Source organism: Etheostoma cragini, chromosome 17 (genome assembly GCF_013103735.1).
Source record: "Etheostoma cragini isolate CJK2018 chromosome 17, CSU_Ecrag_1.0, whole genome shotgun sequence".
Classification (NCBI taxonomy): Eukaryota; Metazoa; Chordata; class Actinopteri; order Perciformes; family Percidae; genus Etheostoma; species Etheostoma cragini.
This window is the reverse complement of record NC_048423.1, coordinates 18113100-18139085: the sequence shown is the minus strand read 5'-3', so window position 1 is coordinate 18139085 and position 25986 is coordinate 18113100. Positions and strand designations below refer to the sequence as shown.

General features: G+C 40.6%; 1 protein-coding gene and 2 long non-coding RNA genes across 6 annotated transcripts in view; 1 reads left to right on the top strand and 2 right to left on the bottom strand.

Moving 5' to 3' along the window:
- The window catches only part of LOC117960885, a 9950-nt gene extending 6370 nt beyond the window's left edge, over window positions 1-3580 (bottom strand). Inside the window, exon 1 of the long non-coding RNA XR_004660257.1 lies at window positions 3369-3580. This is a non-coding gene — a long non-coding RNA (uncharacterized LOC117960885). The remainder of the gene's footprint in view (window positions 1-3368) is intronic.
- Window positions 1-25986, bottom strand: part of cdh23 (cadherin-related 23) — a 180597-nt gene that overhangs the window by 69939 nt on the left and 84672 nt on the right. For all 4 annotated transcript variants that reach the window (XR_004660256.1, XM_034899154.1, XM_034899156.1 and 1 more), the window contains 4 exons: window positions 14438-14550; window positions 12128-12316; window positions 8327-8476; window positions 7479-7637 (listed from right to left, as the gene is read on the bottom strand). Coding sequence is in view for 3 of the 4 variants with exons in the window: in XM_034899154.1 (XP_034755045.1) it covers window positions 7479-7637; window positions 8327-8476; window positions 12128-12316; window positions 14438-14550 (611 nt within the window). In the remaining variant the exon portion in view is untranslated. The remainder of the gene's footprint in view (window positions 1-7478; window positions 7638-8326; window positions 8477-12127; window positions 12317-14437; window positions 14551-25986) is intronic.
- Window positions 1-25986, top strand: part of LOC117960887 — a 26579-nt gene extending 593 nt beyond the window's left edge. The window contains exons 2-4 of the long non-coding RNA XR_004660259.1: window positions 2230-2233; window positions 17268-17276; window positions 25974-25986. This is a non-coding gene — a long non-coding RNA (uncharacterized LOC117960887). The remainder of the gene's footprint in view (window positions 1-2229; window positions 2234-17267; window positions 17277-25973) is intronic.

Below are 25986 nucleotides of genomic sequence, written 5' to 3'. Positions count from 1 at the left end.
ATAATTAAATATAATTACTGTTGTGACTATTACTCGATAAAGGCCTGTCTAAACAGTGGTGGTGGCGAAACATCCTCCACTAATGCTCCTCTAATTTCTAACCTTCTGCTGGAAGCACTTTTCATTGTGCCTTAGCCCTAAAACACAAAGCATCTGCACAGAGCCCATAAAACACATAGCATGGCATTGGTAAAACCTGCATATATCCTCTTCAGATATATACATATTCTCTAAGGTAGAGCCTTGTGGGTAGAAAGAGCTAGAGAGTGTAATCCAAGCAGAAACAGACAGGGAACTACACTGAGGCAATGGAACACCTGAAAACCATTAGCAATCTAATGGTAAAACAGAGAATGTGGAAAACAACAATAACTGAGGGCATACATTAAATATGAAATAAAAAAAGAAACATTCTCTAAGACCCATGGAGAGGAAAAAGGAGTAATTCCAATGATAGGAGCAGCTGCTGCTGTCTAAAGTCTCCTGGGTGAGGAAGAGACCAATAGAGAGAGAAAAGGACCCAAACAAAAGAGTAAATCACAATAAATATTTATAATGATAAGTAATGCTGCAGTCCATAAATATTAAACAGCCACTGTTTTTCTGTGTGTCTGTGTGTGTGTACTTCTGTGTTAAGTGTCCACAGGGATGCAGGAGTAATGCATCGACTAACATTGTACATAAGCTCTGATCCGATGAGCAATGAATATTAACCCAAACAAAGCATTTCAATTCAATTACATTATCAAGATGCCTGTTTGGCACTTTCTAAAACAACTGGGAACCAGCATGCATAATTTCAATTAACATAGGCATAAAGTATTATACAAACATCGTCCAGACTCCACCTTCTTTACATACAAACCACCTTCACCACATGCACTGATGCAAAAACACTTGCTCAGGAAACAACAATGTACCACAAGCCTGAAAATAACTACTTCCCTGTGAGAGAAACTAATATCAGTATATAAGTTAATGAATACAGCAATGTACAAGCAAATAGGCCATGAAGATATTTGTCTCATCAGTCATCATTGTTGTAATCAGTAATGACTAAATGGCCAAATATTTTCCCCAAATCTTAAAAGATAAATGGCCTTTCTCAATTCCCAAATTTGTACCTCCTTGACTCTTCGATCCTCGGGCTTGTAACCCGGAAATCATCCTTAGCGTGCCATCGAGGAACGAGGAGGCTCCTCGAAGGAGTTATAATCGAGCACACACCAATGTATCCTCAGCAGAAGTCTTTTGACCTGGGGCATATTAATGTTAATGTTAAGTTTTGTGGCTTTTACCCCTTTCCTTTATTGTAGTTTATATCTACTTTGTGCATGTTATATGGGTTTACAAAGTGAAAAGCCCAAAGTCCACCCCAAAGGGACGTACCATCTCAAGCAGAAAACACTGTTCACCAACTGCTCCAAACAACTCTATTGTAGTCCAGTCTTCACTTTGTGCTCCACGCTGTAACACGTTATAGTTCTTGCCTAGCTAGTAGCGTGGCACGCCCTCTTACTCTGCTTCTGACTGGCTGGTAGGGCTGACCTGGGTGGAAGCGTGATGCTTGACTCTGTGGCTAAAACAGAGAGCTCAACACAAAGAGAAGCTGTGTAGTACAACAAACATAGTTTTTTTTGTGTGAATTAAACCATGTAAACCTATTCTGATATAACCTCTAAATACAATTATGAATCTACAAATGAGCATAATAGAGTCGTGACAGAGAGAAAGAGATAATTTATCTAATAATAATATTAATATATAATATCTGTGGCCCCAAGATTAATTTAGGGATCGGGCCGGTTAGACCGTATAGCCTAAATTAACATTCTGATGAATAGCAGGCGGGTGAAAATACATAATTAACAAGGAAAATGAGAAAATGTGAACGTAGCAGAGTTGCTGTTGGACAAAGAGCTTCATTTGTAAGTGCGTCTGGAGATGCTTGAGTAACAGCATCTTAACTTCATTAGAATTATACCCGAACTAAACGGTTTAGTTCCATTTCCTCTGTCAAGTTTATAACTACAGTTGGTTTTGCTGCTTAAATGCCCAACGATATCAGCTGCAGTGACATTTCTGCAGCCTCCCTAATCATTAAAGTAAATTGTTATGGAAAACACTCCTATATCAATACATCATTTAAAAATCAATGGAGCCTATTGGGATAAAGGGACAGTGAAATGTCCATGTGGGTCTCTAAATCGGAGAAAATCATTTATGCAGGTGGGTGGAGGGTGGATGGTTTTAAGCCTACATGCGCATTCAGATGAAGAGCTGATCCATGCATTAGAGTGTTTGTGTAGCCATATAATACTTTATATGTTTGTATAGTTTTTCATACAAACATTTGTAGTGTTTTACACTAAAATAGCCTATGAAGGATATTTAGCCATACTGTGTATGTAGACTATATTATAAATATACGTACAATATAATGTCTGTGTTAAATACAACAAATGCAAGTTTTTGATGTCTGTACATTCTAATTACATTTTGCCATGTTGTGAATTGAATTCTAAGTAAATTCAGAAGTTGTCATGAACTGTTCTGCTCATCTGAGATCATAAAATACAGTAAATGACAAAACAATGAACAGCTGATGCAGCAGTGCTGCACATCATATTTCATTGCCGTTGCCTTTAAACAACAGATCAGAAGCAATGATGTCTCATGTTTGTTAAATGCTTGTTGCCTCGTCTCCTCTCTCCTCGAGGCTCTTCCTCAACTCCTCGGCTCAAATCTTCTGTAGGGGCAAGACACAAGGAGAGGAATTGAGGAGGGTAATCGGGGATGCAAAAACTGAGAATTGGGAAAGGACTATAGTCTGTGTTATTATATTTTGGCTAATTCATAACAGTTAATGGTTCCCTTAGACTATGTAAAGGAAAAGTTTGATATTTGGAGATATTACTTAATTGCTTTCTTTAGTTAGAGTTAAATAGGAGGGGGGTACTGTTAAGTGTATTATTTACATTGCAATGTAAATGAAAACATGATTTAAATTTATTAATATTGCTTTTTAAATTTTTCATTTTCACAATAAGTGTTGCCTATTTTGAAGCCAAACTGGTGTTGTTTATTTTGAAGTATGAAATCTCCCGTGTGCCCTTATCTGCCTCTTCTGCGCGATGATGCTGCTGTGTTTTAATGTGCTGGGTAATGTCATTTTTTATGCTGTGCACTACATTAAAATCAATGCAACACACTTTACAAAAAGCATATAGGGTGTCGATATGACTAGCTGAGATGTATATAAATTGTTGCGTAAAAACACTGTTGAAATTTACAGCTATATTTCGATTTTTTTTGAGGAAACATTGTCTTCTCCTGCCATTTTTATTGGCTTGCTTCCATGTCTGAACTGGGTTACAGGTGCCAGGTTGAGGTGACAAACGGGTTGAACATTGTATATGGTGTGTGGATTGTGTGAATACAAAACGTTTCTTACCAGATCTGGCAAGTGGTCAGCATTAGACAGACATATTGGTCTGATTATTTAAAGGCCATGCAAATTACAGGAGTTTCCCGGGGGAAATACCAAACCGAGAGGGATCCGGGATACAGGGCTAAAAAACGGGAGTGGTGAAAGGTATGCCGGGGCTGGCTGCTAGCTGGCTGGGGGCTGACTGTGGCTGTGTCCCCAGGGCCGGGGCTGTTATGATAGTGGATGGTTGCTAGATGGCTGGGGACTGACTGTGGCTGTGTCCCGGGCCGGGGCTGTTGTCAGCTCTCATCGCGACTGAAGCCTTGCAGTGCCGGGAGAATGAGTCAGACAGAGAGTCAGACAGTGATAGCTAGCTGGCTAAGTTACCATTAGATTAGTCGTCTTTCTATACAGTTAACGTTACGGATAAATTTGTGTGTTAGCCCAGAGTTGTGAACTGAGGTCAACAATCATACAAAAAATAACTCAGCGTGTTGAACAATGTTGTAATCTTATGTCACCCACCAAGAATTAGTTGACGTTATAGACTTAGCATTATCTACTTGCTTGTCAACGAGCACCTTTACAGAAGGCACCAAAGCACTTTTCCTCTTTGGTCCCCCTACAGGTTGGAAGCAGAATTGTCCATTACTGTTACTATTACCATTATTCTTATGTCTTATTCGAATGGTGGTTAATGAACCACTGAAACAATTTTGAAAACATTATTTTGAGGGACAAAATAATATTTGGTGTTGAATTGATCTACATTGAAATCAATCAATATCAAAATTAACGTTTCTGATGTATTGGGTTGCAAAGTGGATTGTCCTGTTTGTCAACGACAAAACAATTCCATGTGGCAGAAAAAAAGTTGAATTAAGTTTACTGAGTGTAACCCCCCTCACAAAATAATCTAAGTTTGTATCAATCGTGGGTCAAAAATCGTGATATGAACTGAATCCTGGGTTTGGTGTATCTTTACAGCCCTAATCCTAAAACATATTTTTGCCACAATCTGTTACAATTCAGAGCCATCTGACCAGAAGCGTAACTATCGGTAAGCAGGATGCGCAGTTGTTTACAGGCCCAAAACCAATCAAGAGCCCGTGTAACTGGAAGAAATTGATTGACAGCCGGGGCCCCCTATCACATTTTCTTTACTCGCGACAATCCCAGCAGTCCCACGTGGACTCTAATAGCCACTGACCAAGCAGGAGGGAGAAGGGTCAAATTAGTTTCCTTGTATCTGCTATGAAGACGAGACGTGTGTGATTTGAACAGCTCACATTTACTAACAAAACATACAGCAAAAGACCCTGCAAAAGGGGCAGGGGCTACTGAGTTCCCCCCGCGCGCACATAAACACACACGATGGACGCAGGTAAAACCAGAGATGAGACGACAGGATGACCTAAATTGAGAACAGCGTTTTTGTAAGTGCAATGATGAGTTAAAGTCCAATAAGTGTAAAAATATGTGTGCCCCAGACCAGGGTAAGAAATAAACTAACAACGTAAAGATCAACAAGCCACTAACACATATGTTCAACAATCTCAAAAAACAGGCGCAAAATGCTGCAGGAACTGCCTATGTGTTAAGGTGCCCATTCACCAGCATTTTGTTTTTGTTGTGGTGCACGTAGGCCACTCCTGATTTTGTCAGTCATCTCATCTCATATGCTGTTTCTCTATGATCCTATCCTGTCCTATTTATGGTAGCCTACTCATGGATACTGCGCCGTCATCACGGGCTGTAGTACGGGGGCCTGCCGTGATAATCCCCCATAAGGGCCCTGTGTTGGCTTGTTATGCCACTGCATCTGACAGAGAGCAGAGAGGCTAGCCATAGCAGAACAATCTGGTTCCGTTGTAATGCCTTGAGTCGTTTACTGCACCTGCAGAGTTTGAACTGTAGGAACAGATTGAGTGAGACAGGTACACAGGGCATCAGGAAAATGAAAAGTTACCCGCAAATCAAATGGCATGGTTACAGAAAGCTGTAATCTGAAGTTCGGATTAAAATAAGCATGAGTCAAGTACAAATGTAACATAAGTTCTACAATAAAAGAACCAGTTGTTAGGGGTCTATTAATTTTGTCACAATTAACACTTCAATTCTAAATGCTTTTCTGCAGTTGGCAAGCGGCATGACATGTCCTTGACAATGGAGTGGTGGACAGGTTAAGTATTATTTTCCCTGGTGCTGACTCACAGAAGTGGGTTGGAAAGTGCTCTTGCACAAGGGTGAATGTAATCAAGGCTAGTTTTACAATGCTGTACTCTATAATCCAAAATACATTACCTCTACAATAGGGACATTTCTCTACTTCCACTTCCATTTCTTTCACTCCAACAACGTGATGCAGAGAACCAGCAGATTGATGGATTTAACTTTTTTCTGTATAATTTATTTCATAGGATACATGGACGCAATTTTTATTTCCAAAAGAAATACCTAATTATTTACACAAACACAAGTGAGCTGGACGTGGCTTGTTTGATCACAATGCAGCATATAAATAAACAGTGTCCGCTATTTTCAGTGGATTACAACCATTGCAACATGTGGTCTAAATGAATAATTAGCTACATTATGACAGACCCACATAAGTAAATAAGTGTTTGTACACACACAGACACACACACACAGACACATACACACACACACACACACGTAATGTTTAAAAAGGCCTACAATGACTTTGTCTGGTTGTAACCTTGTGCTGACCTTGAAATTGTTGTGTATAGGCAGTGTATGTGTTTGTGTGTGTGTGTGTGTGTTGTGTGTGTGAACAAGTCAGAATATTGAAACCCTCATCTAACAGTGTATAAATACGAGTGCTGCCATCCATGCCAGTGGAGTCCTCACCGAGAGCCGTCGCATCTTATTCTATTTACAACCCGTTCACTTTCTACAGCACGCAATCAAGATTCCACAACAGCTGCATGCTCCGGGACAAGGCTAACATCAGCCAGACTTATCGGGTATTAGACTGCCCTGCAATCTCCATTTTATGAACGTCCAGTCTATAAACATTATTGATTTTCACACTGTGCTTTTTGCACTTGTATCTAGTGGATTGTGGGTGTTTTGTCATGAGTATGACTGGTAATGAATAATAATGCAGAATTATAGGGAAGTGGTGGGAATTTTTTTCCACCCGATCTGGTTAAAGTAGTGGCTGCTGGTCAGGACAGTGACTGAGAGGGAACTCTGCTGCATGGTGGTAGTCTGAGGGGATGAGGTGGAGTGCCCTCAAGGACACTTCAACTGTGAGAAACTAAACAAAGGCCACCTTAACACACTTGGAGGGAATGAATAATACAACATATATTTTGAAAATAACTCTAATTGGATTAGTCTTAATGGAGGTTTTCTGACATAATTACCAACGTCTCTTATATGAATTCCCTATGATCTGTATGACATTTAAACATCCTCTGATAATAATAATGCAGTTTGAATTGATATTTCTGTAATGCTAGAATCTAGAATTTTAATGCAACTAGCAAATACATTTAAGAGTAGAATATAAAACTTCATTACTGAGTTATAAGCGACAATTTAAGGGTATTCATTTGAATCCTGCTAAAGTTATTATACAGAGCAAGCAATTACATTACTGGACTTTCCTAAAATGGCTGTATTTACTTTGAATTGAGGACTTTTGACTAGTTATTTCAACCTTTATTATTGGGATCTCAGCATTAGCTAACAGTGACCCATGTCAAGTTGGTGAGTGAGTTTTTCCTTTCTTTTTGTCTGTGCTTTTGTCTGAGGCAGCTTAACTTGAGTTACCATGAATCACAACTCATATGGTGAAGTCTTAGGAGAGTACTCCGTCACATCTGGTAAACAAACAAGCCTCAACTCCCAATACAACAAGACCCATACCAGTTACTAGTACAAGTCAGGTTTATTGTAATCCATTTGAAATCTATTTGGATTCTAGTTACATTTTTCTATAGTAGTATATCACAGGTAATTTCTCACATTCTGAGCTGTGTGCAGTACACACTGTACAGTGGTTTCCTAAGGTACTCACCAGGATACGTAGCATTGAGGTACCAGGGGGGGTGTTTTCAGGAAGGCTGATGTTGTACAGGGGTTGGCTGAAGATGGGCCGGTTGTCATTCTCATTAATTAGATCAATAAAGATACGAGCAAAACCCACATGATCGGACATGGACTCATTGGCATAAAGCTGAGGAGAGACAACAGGATTTAAAAAAAAACACTTCATTTAATGAAGAAACTGTACAGGTTTAACATTAGTTTATCTAATATATTTCAAATTTGTAGGGGGCAATTCTAATCATAACTTGCTATTGTGCCAAAAAAGTCACTTTCGTAATGAACGGATTTGTTTAAGATTCTCAGATTTGGAGACTATATAATACCCAGAGCAGGGGAGGGCACCCTCTAGTTCTGTAAACTGGTCTGGGGAAAATTGAGGTAACAAAATACCAATTTCACTGTTCAAACAAGTCTGCAGTGCTGAGAAAGTAATATGGCCCCCGTACGACTGAGTCCAAACAAATACAAACAAGTTTCAAAAAAGGTTTGTTGCTTAGAAATCCGTCTTAGTCCAGAGTTCATTCAAAGGTCAGTCTCACAGAAGAACAATGGAGCTGCTTTTTTTTTTTTTTACCAACTACTCAATGCTTGGCCATCACAACAAGACTGGCTTCTCTTATTTCACTTTGTATCTTGTTACATGACGGATCTGTTGGACATTCACAAAGTTGAACAATTCCGGCAGCAAGTTGAGCTCCTATGTAAGCAGATAAACTAGAAACCTGTGTTTTGTGGGGGTTATTTATTCATACTGCATGATTTTTTTTAGAGTCTCAGCATTCACTCTCTCATGCAATTTTAAAGTTTAAAACTCACTGAGAAGCTGAAGCTGCGGATGCGTTCAAAGTCCAGTGGCGTGGCCACCCTTATTCTGATGTCGGCACGCCCCTGTACCGCCGTGGGCGAGATGGTGAAGTACTCTGAATTGTTTCCTGTCAGAAACACCTGGAACATGCTGTTCACCCCCTGCCATAAAAGAACAAGAGGAAGGTGAATACAGGGAAACTAAGAAAAAGTGGTTATTGAGAGAGAGCGAGGGCAGGTGGTGATAGATGCTCTGTCTAACCTACTATGAACGAATGTAGACGATAAAATCTGCTACGGTATATTTATCGAGTTTTTATGAATAAATGTTGGACAAAAGATATGATTTATGTCAAATGTACAAATACTGTATAAATAGAAAGGCAGAACTGAAGATTCACCAAAACCTTGATTACCACCAAAAAATAACTTTTTTTCAGAACACATAAACTAAATGCGGTTTATAATAAATTATACTGATCATGATGCAGCATCACGAGCAGCGTCCGTATGGAAGCTAGTTCCATTCACTCTCATCAGTTGTGTTCAAGGTGTTTCTTATCCTTCGCTGTATCTTGACACTTTTTGCCCATCCTCCAACACCGATATGCACACTAACCTGGCACTCTACCTGCAATGACAAGGCACCTCAACCTTCTGAGCACTATGCACAAACATACAGTATACACAGGCACATGTTCAATACATTATGAACAGTGAATAATTAAACAGACACAATTATAAAGAGACTGTTGCTATTGCTGTGTGAAATTTGCTGGAAAAAACTAGCTGTAAACAGTTGTGGGGACGCTAACCCTCAAATGGTTTCAGGGTCCGGTACACGATTGACCTGGAGAGCTACGCTTTGCAGGAAAATAACAAAAAACATTAAATGTATGATAAAATGGATATGACCAGGTTAGACATCATTTTTGTCCATAACCACACATTCATCTTGTCTCCCCATCTGAAATCTTCTTTATCACCACTACATAAAGCTGGCACTGCAGTGTTTCACATTATGTAGATGACCATTTGAGGGCAACATGGAGTAAATCCCCGTGCACTGCCCACTGAGCTGTAGCCAGTATGTCTGACTGGGAGATTAAATGAGCATGGAGTCTGATTTAGAAATACTATGTTCTGTAGGCTACCATTTCTTGCTTCTCTTTCTGAGAAGTAAGGCATTGTTGCATTGTGGGTAAATATAAACCAAGTAAGGGTCAAAATGACATCAGAGCCCTGAGAACCCTATGGCTGTCTTGAGCTGAGAAAGCATCTCCAGATCCCTCCTGTCTTGATATATAAAGCTGCAGGGCGGCCAATCATGTAGCCATTGTGGCAGACAGAGGAAGACGGGTGCAGTGGTCGATTGGCATTATGTTGCTGGTTGAAATAGCCCCCTTGTTTTTGTTTTCATCTCTGGGAGGACCATTGTGGCTGATGACTCCTATTTAAAAGACCATCCAATATGCAGGGATGTCACCTCAAACTGCCCATAAACGTAATTGCCCGTCCATTTGCTCCTGCCTTTAGAAGCCCCCAATAAAAGCACCCTGTCAGACGCGACTGCCACAAAGTTTAGTGACAAGTTCCAGCGGCAAAAGTTTTATAGATGCTAACCGAGCATAAGAGGATATGAAGGGAGAGACAGACAGAGAGAGAGGTAAGTACCACTTGTGTCATAGTCTAAGAAATGAAATGTCTGCTTCTAATCCCTCACACTTGGTAAAAGTGAGATTAAAGCACAGGTGTAGCGGAGTGTGAACGAGTGTGTGTGTTGGCACTGACATGTAGGTTTAAAGGATCAAAACAGCAATACAAAACGGCAAGAACAAAAAACGTCTCACAGATTTGACTATTTCAAAGTTTCCAGCACACAACTTAAGAACACAACTACATTTGACATTTTTGTGTGTAATCGTGCTCCTTTGAGTGCCTCCTGAAGCATGTTGTTTTGTTATATTAGGACGAATGAGCAGTTAGCTTATTCTTAGCTTGGAGGTACTGTAATGTTATGCGGCTGGGTACCTCCCCAGAGTGTGCCGTTTTGCTAGTGGTAAAATGTTGGGTGGGAACCTCCAGAGGGACCTCTTATCACATGCCAGGTGTCTGGGTCGTCACCCCACCTGCGTGCAGCAACGCACTCGCTGTACTTTCCTTTGCGCTTCATCATTGCGACACAACACCCTTGGAATAAATAAACAGACTTGCTGCTAAATATTCCAGCTATCTCTGCTCCAAATGCTTTCTTTCTCTCCTGTTTTTTTCTTCCTGCTTCACCAATTATTCAGACTTCTGGTTTTGCTCCATTGCAGGCTACTTTCTGTTCAACAATTTTTCTTAAGAGTCCCTCCTTTCCTTTTCCAGTCCGTGTGTCTGTCTCGCTTTACTCTCCACCTTTTTCTCTATCCACTTGACTTGCAGTTATCTGTCAAATTCCACCCTGGCGGCTGCTGTGCCTGAAATCAATCAGAGTTGACTAGCTTTCGGCTTATCTGCACCATAGGTGATTGATTTTCCTCGTTAGGTATAATTTGATGCTCTATCCCATCTCTTCCAGAGCAAATTAAATTGTAGTCGAGTCCAATGCGCTGCTGTGAGCGGACATGTGCACGGGTGAGAGAGGGAGAGCGAAAGTGAGAGACAGAGTGGTTGAGCAAGAATACAGGGAAAAAGTGTTGTATGTGTGTGCTGGTGTTTGAGTTAGTGTGTGTCACCACAGCAGGTTGATAGATTCAACTAATGGGAAGTGGCGGACACACTAAAGCGTGCTGTACACTGCTGCTGACAACATACACACACACACACACACACACACACACACACACACACACACACACACACACACACACACACACACACACACACACACACACACACAGTGGCTTTTTGCATTACATTTATAAACCAGATAAATCTAAATCTATAAATGGAAACACAAAAAACACCACTCACATGTAGCTGTCCTAGCTGTCCATGTAAAGACATCTTATAGAGATACTTACATTATATATACTTAAATGATGACATTAAAATAACATCTGTAGCCAAATAAATCTGACACTTAATCTAACACTCAACACTTACATTTTCACGAGCTACTTGATCCAAACACTGAAGGTCCTGGTTCAAAACTATTACGTTTATAAGCTTAAATTTAGATATAATATGAATGAAAAAATCTTGAGATTGATGTACAGTGACCAGGTAGAGAGAATATACAGTATATCATTTTGTTGGAATTATTAAAACATCGGCTGTCAGATGTGTTTCAGTATAGCGGTTCTTCCCTCACAAATGATCTTTGACAGACACTGACGTCTGCAGAGAGTACTTTAATTAGACAACTCATTGAATTAATTCCATTAACGGCTGCCAACGACATTTATCATTTTAACTGATGAAAGAGACGATCAGAAAAAAACATTGATTACGGTTGGTGCTCAGCAAATCTGTGTGTTTTGCCAACCTCTGTCTCTGAATTCAGCAGTGCGGCACATTATCTTTATTTTCACTTGCATATACACAAATGCTGCACTGTACAGGCTGGCTGCCGTGAAAGAGGACAGACTGCACAGTAAAGAAACAATCAGATTTTGATCAGCCTCAATTTATCCAACACCAAATCCATTAAAATATGCCCGGATTGGTCATATGGATTCTAACTGCAGGATCAGCACGGAACATTTCTACTAACAATTGTCAGATTCAGGGGCTGTATGGTGTCATTGCAACTTTATCTGGATAAGAGTATCAGCCCAATGCCATAACTTTGTGACTGTGCCAGCCTTCAGGATGTGATCCACCCACCTCGTCCTTGTCTTCGGCCTGGATGTACAGGGGAAGGGCAAAGCCCACCTGGGCCAGTTCGGTTATTTGGAGCCGATACTCAGAACTGTTGAACTTCGGGGCGTTGTCATTCTTGTCAATTAATAGGATGGTAAAGGTGGTCCTCACTGTTGCGTTTGATGGACTGCGGTCATCGTTTAACTCTGTGGCCTTATAGAGAGCAAGAGAGAGAAAAGAGAGAGAGAGAAAGGGAGAGATTTGATTGCACCAAAATTGTCATTTAGGATGGAGGTGGTCAGCTTGCAATCTCTGCCAGGTATTTACAGCTGTTCATTTATTGGATCAAAAAGTGGACAGGCGGACTCAAAGCAATCATAGAAATAGGCTGAAAGTGAGGCCAAGAGACACATGTACATCCACACATGCACACAATGAGATTTAGAAGAAAAGAGTCCCGTTGAGAAGACACAATTACACACCCTCTGTTTCTGGCTCTCTGTGAGGTCTCTGAAATAAAGTAAAAAATAGGAGCAAACAATAGGGATGAGCAAGGGTCCGTGTAACGCCTATCAGGTAAATTTTCTAACAAACGGACATTTGTAAAAAAACGGAAAAAATGGGTTCAAATGGGGGGCGTAGCTAGGCGGAACGAGGGCGAGAACATCATTGCAGTATTGAATATTGGAGCCCAGACGCAAATTGTATTTTTTTTTTATTTCTGATCCTCTGAATAAAAACTGAAAATTGGAAAAACGGGTTGAAGAAAAAATGAAAAACTGGATATTGGAACCGATTTTTCTGTTTTTCCAAATGTCCGTTTGTACTTAGAAAATTGAACTTATAAGCGTTACACAGACCGGCAGCCATCGTCTTTTATTGATGGAAGAGTGTCACAAGCAACAGGAGAGGAGGCAGAAACAACATGCTGGTCTCTGGGTAATCAACGTAGTTTAGCCTCTCTCGTTCCAGCGCCACTGAATCATTTGACCTCCACCTCCACATGCTCAGCACTATCTAAGCTGCCTGAAGTTGAGAAATTAGTTGTATTACTATGGCAAACCACAATCAATAGCAGCACAACCTAAGAAAGCAGAAGCAGAGAGAGGGAAAGAAAATGTAGATGGAAAAAAATCCATATCTTATGAATACATTTTGGGTGATGTTTTTTTTCTTCGTTTTCAACAATTTCACCTATTTTCTTCTTTTACTTTTCTTCTTCGTAATTATTGATTTCAATAAAAAAGATAGACTAAGGCAGGAATATGTAAGTGAGGATCTTTTTTTATAATAAACCTTAGAGCCTGTTTGACCTCTCATATAGAAAAGGCATACAACCTGCTTTTTATGAGCAATAATCGCACATACACAAGTAAATAAATGTGTGCTAGTGAGGTCATTAGATGCTTTTAAAAGGCCATTTAATGTGATGGACAGGTGCAAACTATTTGACTTGACATGCCTTAAAACTCTCCTGTAACATTGCAGTTACACAGGGAAAAACTATTTCTTTGATCGCAAATCCCTCCACTTTATTGGCACTAGGAAATCCATTTCATGCACCCTCTCACACCCTGTGGAAACCATTTGCTGTTGAATACTGGTCTGGAAGAGAAGAAATGATGACAAAAAAGAAAGTGGTGGAGTGGACAAGGTGGGAAGGCAGAGGGTGGGGTGAGAGGGCAGGACCGACATGCTAAAAAGCCAAGTGAGATAGACTTTAGGCTCAGTGGAGGGGACAGAGGGATCCAGACACTGCACCTGCTTCAAACAGAAGAGAAATAAAAAAAGAAAGTGGGGAACAAAGGAGCCCTTAGCACTGAGAAGGACTCTAAATCCTGTTCCTTTATCTCATCCTCCTCTGCTCCTCCTGTCCTCCCCGGCTGCTGGCTGTTCACTGAACATAAGCCTCTGAAGGGACATTATCATAGAATCACAAACACCAAATGTCTTCACTGACGAGACCAGTAGCGGTACTTGAATATGTTGGGTCACATTTGTTGTGAGACATTTTGACAGAGCATCTATTAACACGTATGGTACTGATATTGTATTTAGTCCGCCTTACGTGAAGTATTGACCTTGACATTTTTCCTAATTATAGCAGTGTGTATCAATCGCAAAGACTGTCACAATATGTAGAGTATGAGTCGGGGTGAAGCACTTCATTTAGCAGGTCTTTTGTGGCTATATCAAACCTAGACACTGCATTGATTTAATACACCATCATATCAAAGCCCTCTCTCTATCCACTGGCAAAACAGACTTTCGATCCCTTCTCTAGGCTGCGACAGTAGTCCCCCCCCCCCAACCTCCTCCCATTCAGTAGCTTACCCTGACAGTGAGAGTGAATCCTGCTGAGAAGAGTGGGTTTTCTCTGTCCAGCTGGCCATTCACTGTCAGGGATCCACTGATGTAGTCCAGGGCAAAAACGCTGTTGGTGTTCCCTGGATGGATGAATAGAGAGAAAAAGAGAGACAGAGATAAGAAAGTCAGAAAGACAAACAAAACTGGCGTTGAGGATTCTTTAGCATAACTCCTGAGACGCAGCAAGGAGCCTCTGGACAGGAAGGCGGTGGATGAGCTATATGCATGTCTTCATTTCATGCAATATGGATAAGGATTTTGCGGTGCTGTCCTTTGTGTCTCTTCCTGCCTTTGGCTGACCCACCACATCCAACATGTCCACAAGCTGCCTCTCCTGCATCGCTTTGCCCTCTTTTCACTGCCTCCATTTCTGTGTCAGCTTCGCCCTTGTTGCATCCAAGTTGCAACATTAGTGTTGTTCAGTTTCACTTTCAATATTGAAATTACAGTATGCTTATTTAATTAATTTAAATAAGCCAACCTTCTGCTGAGAATACAATCCAACCCCAAATTCTGAAAGACATTTATTTAAAGCTCAAGACAATACGATTGCATACAAGCCTGTATTAGCACCCCATGCATTTCTCGTGAACTACATCACTTCACATGCGCTAATGTATTGCATTAACTTATTATACTCTGTGCACTCCTTCAAAGAGGAGCGTTTCTAATTATGAACGATGCACTGTTCTCTTTAACAAGTTTAAGTGTGCCTGGTGTTCTCTTTTCACATCATTTACACAGGTTAAAATATCACACTGAGACCTGCTTGAGTCCTCTTCTCAGATTTTCAAATTACCCCACTTCCTTTTACAATTACAGTCCTTCCCATTAACTTTCTCACCTCGTTTACACTCCTCATTGACACTTTCAGTCTCACACTTTCTCCCTCTGAGGCATCTTATGGTTGTGGGCTGTTGCCTGCTAATTGCACCCAGCAGATGGAGACAACAAGCGAAAATACACCCAATCGCCCTCGCCTCCCCTTGCATTACCCAGTGTCCCCTATCCACTGTACGCATTAACTTTGTAATGTCGGAAGAATCATCTCTCAATCAAAAACACTAAATGCATTCACAATTTCATTGGGCTTCTTTGTGCCTGCAACATGTGTTGTATGAGACCTGAAAAAGCCCCTGAGCAATCTTGAGATAACGGCAGTTCATTCAGGAGAATGTTATCAGAGTGATCTGCTCAGTGGAGCTCACAGAACTGTACGAGAGGGCTCTGACAGTCAAGTCCACCTGGAACTGATTCACTTATTCCTTATAACCCCATTTGGATTATAGTTCACTCTTGTCAATTTAAGATTATTTGATATTAGCCGACAACAAACATATCAGTTAAAGGTTGAGGTGTTATTTAATCTAAAATACTACACAACTGAGCATATGTCCGTTAAGAGTTAAGGAAAAGTTCCTAAACTGGAAAGATCTAAATTCTGAGTAGAGCCCGACCGATATATCGGCCAATGTTAGGCATGTCCCAATCTATCGGTATCGGTATGCATCAGATTAATTTATAATGACAAATAAATGATTATGAAAAATTAATATTTAAAAAATAAAAACCGGACTGTAAAACATTTTATGAGTGTTGGTGTTGTATAGTTTGTCCACCAGAGGGCGCTCTACAACGTCCCTGTTGGCAACACTGATTGTCTTTTTTTTGTCGCTGTTCAAAAGACTTTAAGTGTCATATCTTAGTTTGTATTTTTATACATTTTATTTATCAGAACTTTAATATATTTCGATGTTCGTCTGTTCTGTTGTGAAAATGAAACTAATTATAATTAATCATTATTATTGTGAGAACTCGAAAAAAACTACAAATAATAACAAATGTTAGAGAAATCTGTTTATGTTTTGTAACGCACTTCTGGATTAAAATATATATATATATATATACACACATCTATATCGGCCAATATATTGCCATATCGGATTTTTAAATAATCAAATACTCGTATTGGTCTTGGCCTTAAAAATCCTTGATTGGTCGGGCTCTAATTTAGAGTAGGGGAACTTCCCATGCAAAGCAAGCATCTCTCTGAAGATTTTCACTTTTTCAAACTTCACTTAAAAAAAAGGTAAATGTTAATATAAATATTTGAGAAAGAATTAAATTCATATATGTTATTTGTTCTTTTGCTTGGTGCAGTTTCCTGTACTGGGATTATTTTCTATCTAAAAATTGTTAATATGGTGTTTTAACCTCTGGATGCACATCAAATTTCCCTTAACAATATGGTACAACATTGACCGGCATACATATGAAAACTTTAATTATTGTATGTGGAAAGTTTTCTTTGCCACATGATAGAAAAAGCTGTATGTATTGTAGTTGTATGTAGTATTTTCACAGTAATTTTGTAAGTAGGACACACTGTGCACCTTGAGCTGCCTTTTGAGGGATTAAACATGACTCTCTTTCAGATAGTTCATAGTAGCTGAGGTCTATACTCCAGAGAAACATGGTCAGATGGTAAGTCTACAGTGCACTGCAGCAGGGGTCAACAGATTAACCCATGCTTGTGTTCCCCACACCCCACTCGCTGCTCTATTATGGCCCTGTATCTAGCTGGGAATGAAGAGGAGTGAAGCGACAGAACAAAGAGCACGGAGAGGGCGTAGAGATGAGAGGCAGGCCGGCAGAGAGAGCAGCGCCCTTGGGTAATTAGCCTGGATTGAGGCCAAAAGGTGGAGAAGGGAGGGAGGCAGAAGGGACAAAAACTACTGCTGATTAAGTCCAGCTTACATAATCTATTTCATTATGGAACTGGAGAAAGTGTTAAAAGGAATGCGGTGTGACTCCTGCATTACTCAAGTTCTCAATATGATAACTTAATACCAACTTAAAATACATAAGTGCTGACCAGTATGTACATTAAAATCACTGAGAATGAAAGGGCATTCCCTACAAAGGTATGACTGTGCCTTCCAAAGTGGTTATAAGTCACCGATTCAATTTCTAATAATATTTATTTTCTTATTAAACCCCTACTGTATGCGTAAGGTTCGGTTAGGTTGGTGTAGGCACAAAATGACTTAGTTAGGGAAAGATCATGGTTTGGGTTAAAATGACCACTTTTGGAAATTTAGGGGACCTTTGTCAACATGGTTAAATTAACAAACACCTGGCCAAGATTAGAAAACAACCACAATCAAGGTTTGAAGGAAACAACTCATATAGCTCTCTAATAATGTTTGGTTTAATTTACAGGATAGTTCCAGTGCCGCTGGAGGCTCCGCCAGATGGCCCTCATTTTCGGCCGGATGTCCCTCACTTTCTGCTTTCTTTGTGTTGGCATTCTAAACTCCGGTCCATTTGCGAAAGATCCCCCAAGCTAGAACCAACAATCAAATTGTTATAATATTGTTCATCTTTTTTTTAAGTAAAATTCTCATCACACAATTAAACGCTATTTCAATTCCAGAGCTCGCCCAATGTTCACATAGTCCACCAAAACAAGTTCCTTCCATGTTTGGACTATTTTGCAGAGGCACCGGTGCTGCTTCCGGCACTTAGCGACACCCAAGACCGTGATTGGTTTAAAGAAATGCCAATAAACTATAGCATGTTTTCCTTCCATCTAGGAATGTTGTGTGGACTAGCCAGACCTTCCTCTGCAGCGCTGTGGAGGAAGGTCTGGCAATGCAAGACTACTTGAACATATTTAGAAGATGTAATGTCACTTTTACACCCAGAACATAACTGTCAGAGGATACCTGAAAAAATTCCATAAAACCTGGGACCCCCTCCTTTCTTATACAAAGCATCTATCCTGAGCCAATGGTAGACCCCGCCCCCCAATTTTCTATAGCAATTTTTCTTTTTTCTTCTTGTTTCTGTACTCCTTCACCTGTCAGTACATTCCTGTGCATCACAATGAATAGGGAGGGAGATGGGTGGGTTAGACGAATGGAAGATAATGTTTAGAATCTGGTTAAAGGGTGCTGGAGGAGGGAATGGGTGGGAATGTATGTGTTTTTGTTCTGTTTTAAAAGCAAGAAAAATGTCAAACCTGCTACCCTTTGTTATTCACAATAAAGCCTGAAATAATGTATGAGGTGTGAGCAATAAACATATTTTGAAAAAAAAGAACATGAACATATTTTGTTTTTGTGAGACCATTTACTGAAACGCCGGATGCTTGCATTTTTCCTGGGAGGGACAGTCTCACAATTTGGGTTCCACAGAAAAGGAGGAAAAAGGAAGATACTAAAATGAAACAGAAGATCAACATAATTGGATGTTCTCTTGCAAACAGATGACACCATCTAATCAATGTATTAAACCTACAGTAACTGTTTGGGCCAAGTAGCTTATGAAGTGTATCAGTTTGTCTGTCAATAAAAGACAAAGACAAGACAAGTCATTTACACCATGCACCAGTGAAAACAAGCTAACACAACGATCATTGCAACATTACTGTCTTTGCCTGGACTAGAGGGGCAGGCAAGAGGTTGATATTGATAATGATTGGGGGTAGTGGGGGGTAACGATCTTCAGGGACTCAGACCCACTCAGTGTGGGCATCACGCCTCTAAATTGGTTTGTCAGCTTCAGTGGCCTGACTTGCATGCAAAGCTACTCCAACAGCGGCTCCTTACCCGGATGACTGGGAACTCACCTGGACAAGGGAGGAGTGGCGTTTATACACAATCACACACACCTGCAAAAGCACACTAGTGGGGTGCTGTAATTTACATGTACGCAGTAACCGCAGATTGTTCTACTCTCTGTATGCATCCGGTATAGTTGCTTTGACTAATTGCATCAGGATCCACAGTAAGACCTTCCTCTTCAGCTCCTCTGTGTCGAGCTTGACCAGAGAGACAGACTGAAATTACACAGTGACTCACGGGTCCCACTGAGAGGAAAATATAATCATATTCTAATTGCTGATAGAAACTGTTCTCCAGTGATCTGGCAGGACCTTGTGATTATAACCCCAGGGGGGTGGAAATTGCTGCATTTGATATTTATATTTAGTGGAGGTGCTTATGTGTTCCATGTGTGTTAAGATATTTGTATTCTGAATTCTTATGGAGATAGTGTGTGTGTGTGGAGCTAACTGATTCTATGATGTGAGACTCCGGGGGATAAGCCATGCTCTCACATTACCGACAGTACTGGACTGGAAAATGAGAAACCATGCCATGATTTTGTCTAGTGTGAAGTACACACTTAAATGCGCTCTCACTCACTCACACACACACACACACACACACACACACACACACACACACACACACACAAGCATGCACACAAACATCCGTAATTTCTTTATGGAGCATATTTTATATGTGTGCATGTAGCTAGCACTACAATTACGAGACAAAAGTAATATAATTTTTGCCACTTCGAATAATCTGAGTTTTACCAAAGCATAAAGAAAAACAAGGGTGTGGACTTCAAATTATCTATTGACAAACACATTTAAAGTCTCGTGTCATGAACGATAAAATGAAGGCTCATTTACTGAGTTAGCTCATTGACATTCTCTCCTCCACAAAAGAGTGAGAGCAAAGACGAAGAGGGGAAACAATAGAGACGCTAGAAATGGGAGAGACAGAGTGTATTGGGTCGCACAAGTAAACAACATACATGTGTAGTTATTATGTGGGGATTGCCCAAGAGAACAGAAGATATAAGGCATTTGATCTGATGAGTTCAATCGGGCGTGCGACAAGTGGAGGACAATGACTTTCTCCGAGCAATGAGCTTTTGAGGACAGCCGAAGCAGGAGTTCTCCAAGTGTAATCGGCATGACTAAGCCAGTGACAACTGTTTTCTCTAGTTTGTGACAACACCATGGGGGCGCTGGAACATTTTAGTAATGTGACGTGGCATGTAGCCAGTGCTGTCTTGAGGCTAAGATTTTGTGTATTTTGCTAAATGTACACAAATTAATGTCACTTTTAAGGATTACGCCTACAGGCAAATCATGTTGATGAGGTTTTAGTTATTGTGTTTAAATTACACTCACTTCTAAATCTGAACGAACAGCATCTCTCTCTCTCACACACACACACACACACACACACACACACACACACACACACACACACACACACACACACACACACACACACACACACACACACACTTTTTGTGTATGATGCAGAGTCATAATGGCCCTTTGGGTGTCTTGCCATTGGCAGACGAGCTGCATTTCATGAATACTCAATGAACTAGTTTCATCAAAAGTTTTTCTTCAAAAAAAGGTTCAAGGACAAATATTCTAAAACAATACATGGCGGATGAAAGGAACTTCCTTTTCTGGGTTCCGTTTCAGAAAGCAGGTTTAGTGAGATGAGGGAAATCCTGTGTTTTTAGAAAGAAAGGTTAATCAAACCTGAGAGAGAGGCGTTACGCCAGCCCATTCAGAAAGAGAGATAACCACTACCACCACACAGACCAACCTCCCTGGGCGGAGTTTCTGCCTTACATACTACTCGCTAAACCCCGCAGGACACCTTCTTCGTCCCTTTAGACGCTGACAGACACTGTCCAAACGTCCATATTATACGAGTTCGGAGTTAGAACAGGTTGTATGTACGCATGAGTATTTACGCCGACCAGTTTGTTTGTGGTTGTTACCATGGTGAATTGTAGTATCATTCCTCCATTCATGCTACACTTTTATTGTGGTGTGCACGCGCTTAACTCTGAGTGAATCTACTCTGAGTTGATTGAACCAACTCAAACCAGCTGCTGTGGAACTGAAAACAGAGTTTCCCATCAGGGTAAATCAACTCAGAGTAAACCTTGCTGACGGGCCCTGGTATCACAAAAACAATAACTATAAATATTTTTTGGAAAATTATCCTAACTCAAGTAAACGGTGAAGTCCACACCACAACTATAACGACAGTGGCGAACAATGTTGTCTGGAGCATTTTTATTTTACTTTATGTATTATTATCAGCTGGAGCATGCAGTGCGTGCTTGATGCCGATGTTTACAGTACGTTGTTGTTCAGCGGTGTTATAGCTGTTCTTGGTGTTCATGGCCCTTTACAGAGTGGAAGAGAGTTAACTGTAAAATTATATGTTTTTGTTTGAACAGCATCATTAAGCAAAATTAAAAGAGGTGTTGATGAATAAACTAGGTGTGTAATAAAACCTAAGCTTGCATTTCTCTAAATGAATGTGTTTTATTGGTACCATCTTAAATTGTAGTGTTTCTGTCTAAATGTAGGCATACCAGCAATGAGCCTGGCTGGACACCCATGTGACATCATTGTTTAACATTTGTTTCAACGCTTCCGGGCTTCCAAAATGTGCTTTAACATCACACAACGCTTTATATTTTGGGTTATTCTTCCAGGCGCAGTCTGCAGGAATGCAGGCTTAAAGAAAGTTTGCACAAATGGGCTCAAATTGTCTGCCAGATTTCCTTAAGGACTTGACGATTTGACAGTGGGATAGCCCTGCCTTGGGGACCAAGAATGCGCCTAAAGTCAGTGAGCCCATGATTGTGGACTTCGGGATTGGGCCTCTGTGTGGTTGACCCACCCGTTCTCACGCCAGTTCGTGAAATGGACACGTTATTCAGATTTATTGATTTGTGGAGATGTCAGGATTTTCGAACGTGACTCCCATGAACGGTCAAGACACTGGGCTGCGCTGGGGACGCATTAACGAGGGCAATGAAATGCCACACGCGGGGCGGGGACAACAACCCGCGCCAGGATGCGATCCGCGGTCTCTGGGGGATGCTACAACAGGGGGAAATGAAACGCCACACGCAGACAACAACGGGACGGTGGTAGTTAGGCCAAAAAGGCCGGGGAATGGAACATTCATACGCAGACACGCCGACAACAACGGGATGGTTGTGGTTAGGAAGAGAATAACACGGAAAAGAACTACAACATGCTATGAAAGTCCTGTGTTGTTTGACCCATCACCTATCACTATGTACCCTAATAAAACAAGCTTGGCAGAGTCGTCTGGTTGCCAGGCTAACTAGCTAGTGCAGTCCCTGCCGATGAGACTGTGTTCTTACCCTAAAATAAATAAATGTGACATTATGAAATAAAAGCCAAACCTAATTTTTTATCTTTTATTTTTCTGTACAGCGTTTTGGTCAACTTTGTTTTAAAGCGCTTAGCAAATACAATTGGATTAGATTGGATTATTTATTGAAATACATTGACTCATTAATATATTTATATTTAAATTTTATATTCACATCCTCATTTATTTATTTCAGTATGTATTCCATTAGCATCTTTTTTCATTTATGTATTTAGTCATTTATTTGAGATTGAATAAAAAGGCATTCCATATTGAAGGTAGCCATGAAAGTAACGCTTCTCCAATCCTACAGTTCTCTTGGTTTTGGAAAGGAGAAGTGTGACTTTCATGGCTAGACCTCCACCTTGTGACAAAATGGTGTCTGCTTTTGTAAAGCAGTGTAACTACAAGATGGTGCGACATTGCGCAGATAACGTTTTTCCAATGGAGACGGCTGCCATAATTGCACACACTGCACTGATTTTCCAAAATTCCATTGCACATCAAAGTTAAACTGAATTCAACTTTGACACTAGTGTGTCAAAAGATTTGAATTATAAAAGTCTTCGATATGACTTCAAAAAAAAACTCAAGAATGACAGAAAACGTCAGAGAGGATAGGGATACAGATTAGAACATGTGTTGTAATCATTGTTAACATTCCTGTTGGGGGGTGGGTAACAATTAACGCTCACCATCCGTAGCCCCATTGGACATGGGTCTCTGCATCAGCAACATCTAACCTCTTCGCTCTGAGTAATGGTCCTCTCATTATTTCACTTACTGAGAACACACTGCACTACAGATTCCTGTAGTGCTTTCCACGTTGACATTATTTCCGGAGTCTGCAGTAAAAGCTAATCTGATTCTCAACCTGGTCACAGACAAAAGTATCGATCCACAATCTTCCGCTCTCATGAAAAATAATCAAACTATTGATTGCTGTCTTTGATCTGCCAGCTCAAGGTGTCACATTTTCTCCTTTCAACAGAACTTTGAGTTGGCAGTGTGGCCTTATCTCTTTACTCTCTATGTACATGTGTGTGTGAGAATTTGTGTTTGTGAGCGCAGACCACAGTACTCTGGATTTACCCTCCTCTGTGATTTTTTTTTTTTTGTTGCAGTTTGCTAGATGATACAAAATCTGTTTCTGCAAGCTCTGTACAAGACAACAGCTGGCTGGAAGACAGAGCCAGAGGAAATTAAGTTTGACATGTGGAAATGTGCTTGTTTAGAAGCAGATAGCTTAGGATAACGTTTCTCAAAGCCAGTAGTATCCCCTTTATCCCATAGATAAATGAAAAAAAAGAACCCTTGACACAAGCTGGAATATATATGTTAAGGATATATTATTGCTTAAAAAATTGCTTTGAGAGGACTGAAAATGTATGAGATTAAGGGCAGAACGGATGCTTCTGACTGAACCTTGGTAAATGTAATTTTATTCATTGTTGCTCGTTTACTTAAACATAAATATACACACAGCTTAATGTCTGATGGAATTTCCAGTATGAATTGGGAAGTGCATGTTACTGTGGAACTGACTGAAGAAACATTTGGATTAAATCAAGTGAATGAAGAGAAAATGATCAAATGAGGAAACCTGCTGTATGAGACCTAAATCATAGCCCAGTGAAGTCTGGACTTGATTGTGAAGACAACTGCTAGGCTCCACTAGAGGCGACTAGACTTTGAATTGTGTTCCCGCGGACTATCTGCCTTCTTGAAGAGATTACATAGCAACAGTCTGCGGAGAGCCTCGGAGCGTCTAATTGAAAACCAGGAGAAATCCCAGCGATGCAGCAGTCACAATAAGCTCCCCATAGAATAACAGGCATTAGCCAGGTCCATATTACAGCATGCCTGCTGATACGAGTTAGGTAGTATGAAATCAGAGCATCAGGGTGTAGCAGGACTGAAGGATAGACATATGTGTGAAAACACACACAAGGGAAAATAATCGCCTTTAGTACTTATCAGTTTGTCCAGGCGGGAAATGGCGTGGCCACAGCTGTCTGACCTGTATACTAGGAGGCGAGTCATCTCCCTCAGATCCCCTGCACTGGACAGGGTCGCCCATCTCACTCCTGTTGCAGAGGCAGAGACAGGGTGTGCTCATGCTGTCCCGGACAAAGGTCATCAGAGGATACCTGTGGCTACAATGGGCCAGTGCAATACATGGTCTCACTCCCAGCCTCTGAAAAGCTTCAGAATGGCGTAGTCTCTTTTTTTAGTGAATAGAAAAAAATCGTCATTTATCAATTTAGACAATTAAACTGCTTGGGTTGCTGCAAATTAGAATCCAATGCAGTCAGGCAAGAGAATGCGAGAACTAGGAGTTGGCTGGCTTTGCGACAATTTCTTTGCTGCAGTTTCCCAACACGGAGACGATGCAATGAGAGAGAAAGGATCATCTAAAAAGGAAAGTACAGGGTAACTATGAAAAAGGGCTTAAGATTGGATTAGTTGTGCTTGTATGTGACAAAAGAGATGGAAACATGCACACACAGATAAACAAGAGGCTGATATAAAAGGCTTCGGGGATGTCCTTTCATTCTGTGAGACGCAAGGCTGACTTTCATTCAGCTTGTTCTTACACTATCATCACATAACAGAGTGGAGTTTACACGAGGGCTTAACTCTTATCCTAACGGACAGCAATACTCTTGGACAAGACTTGTTGCCTACTAACTCTCTGTAATAAGAATCACAGATAGCCAAGCTCTTTTAAGGGAGGTAAAGTTTATGTTTATTGGGCCATATATGGGGTATTCATATTTTAATATTTCTTAAAAATCAACCCTGAATTGATTCTTCTGTCCCTCTTTCTGTGTGTGTGTATATATGTATTGTGTGAACATTGTGCCAGAGAGAGTCCAACTAGGCTTTGGAGTGTCAGTCCCTCAGGTCCTCGGTGTCAGTGAGACTGACCGAGGCTGTGCTCCTGCCCTGGTCATCCTCAGGTGTGGATTTGAGGGGACAATGTCTGATTTGGGATTGTTCATTGCTGTAGTTGTTGGCCAAAAGCTGTAAATGTAGCTGTAAATGTAAATACAAACTTGTTGCAAAACCCACTCCTAGACTTAGTTTTATTAGAAAACCATTAAGGGCCTATCCAGGGCATCACTAAATGACCAAGTGACAGTCCCAGACCCATTACCACTTGCTGAAATAATAATGAGAATAAATAATAATCTTCACTGAGCGTTGGTTTTATTTTCCAGTCATGGCTACAGGTGGCAAACCCAACTTATCTCGTCAATAAGTATAGCTATACTCAACTGAGCCGATCAAATCCATGGTTTACCGTGCATAGACAGTTTGCTAAAAGAACAACAGGTAAAGAGAGATGGGAGAGAGATGACAGCATAAAGAGCAGCTGACCTGCTACTTTCTGGTCTACAACTGTTTACCTTGGTATGACCAAAGTAGATCGACACACCTTCACTATGTTTGGATCAACTTACAGCTGTGAGTCAGCATTCCCCA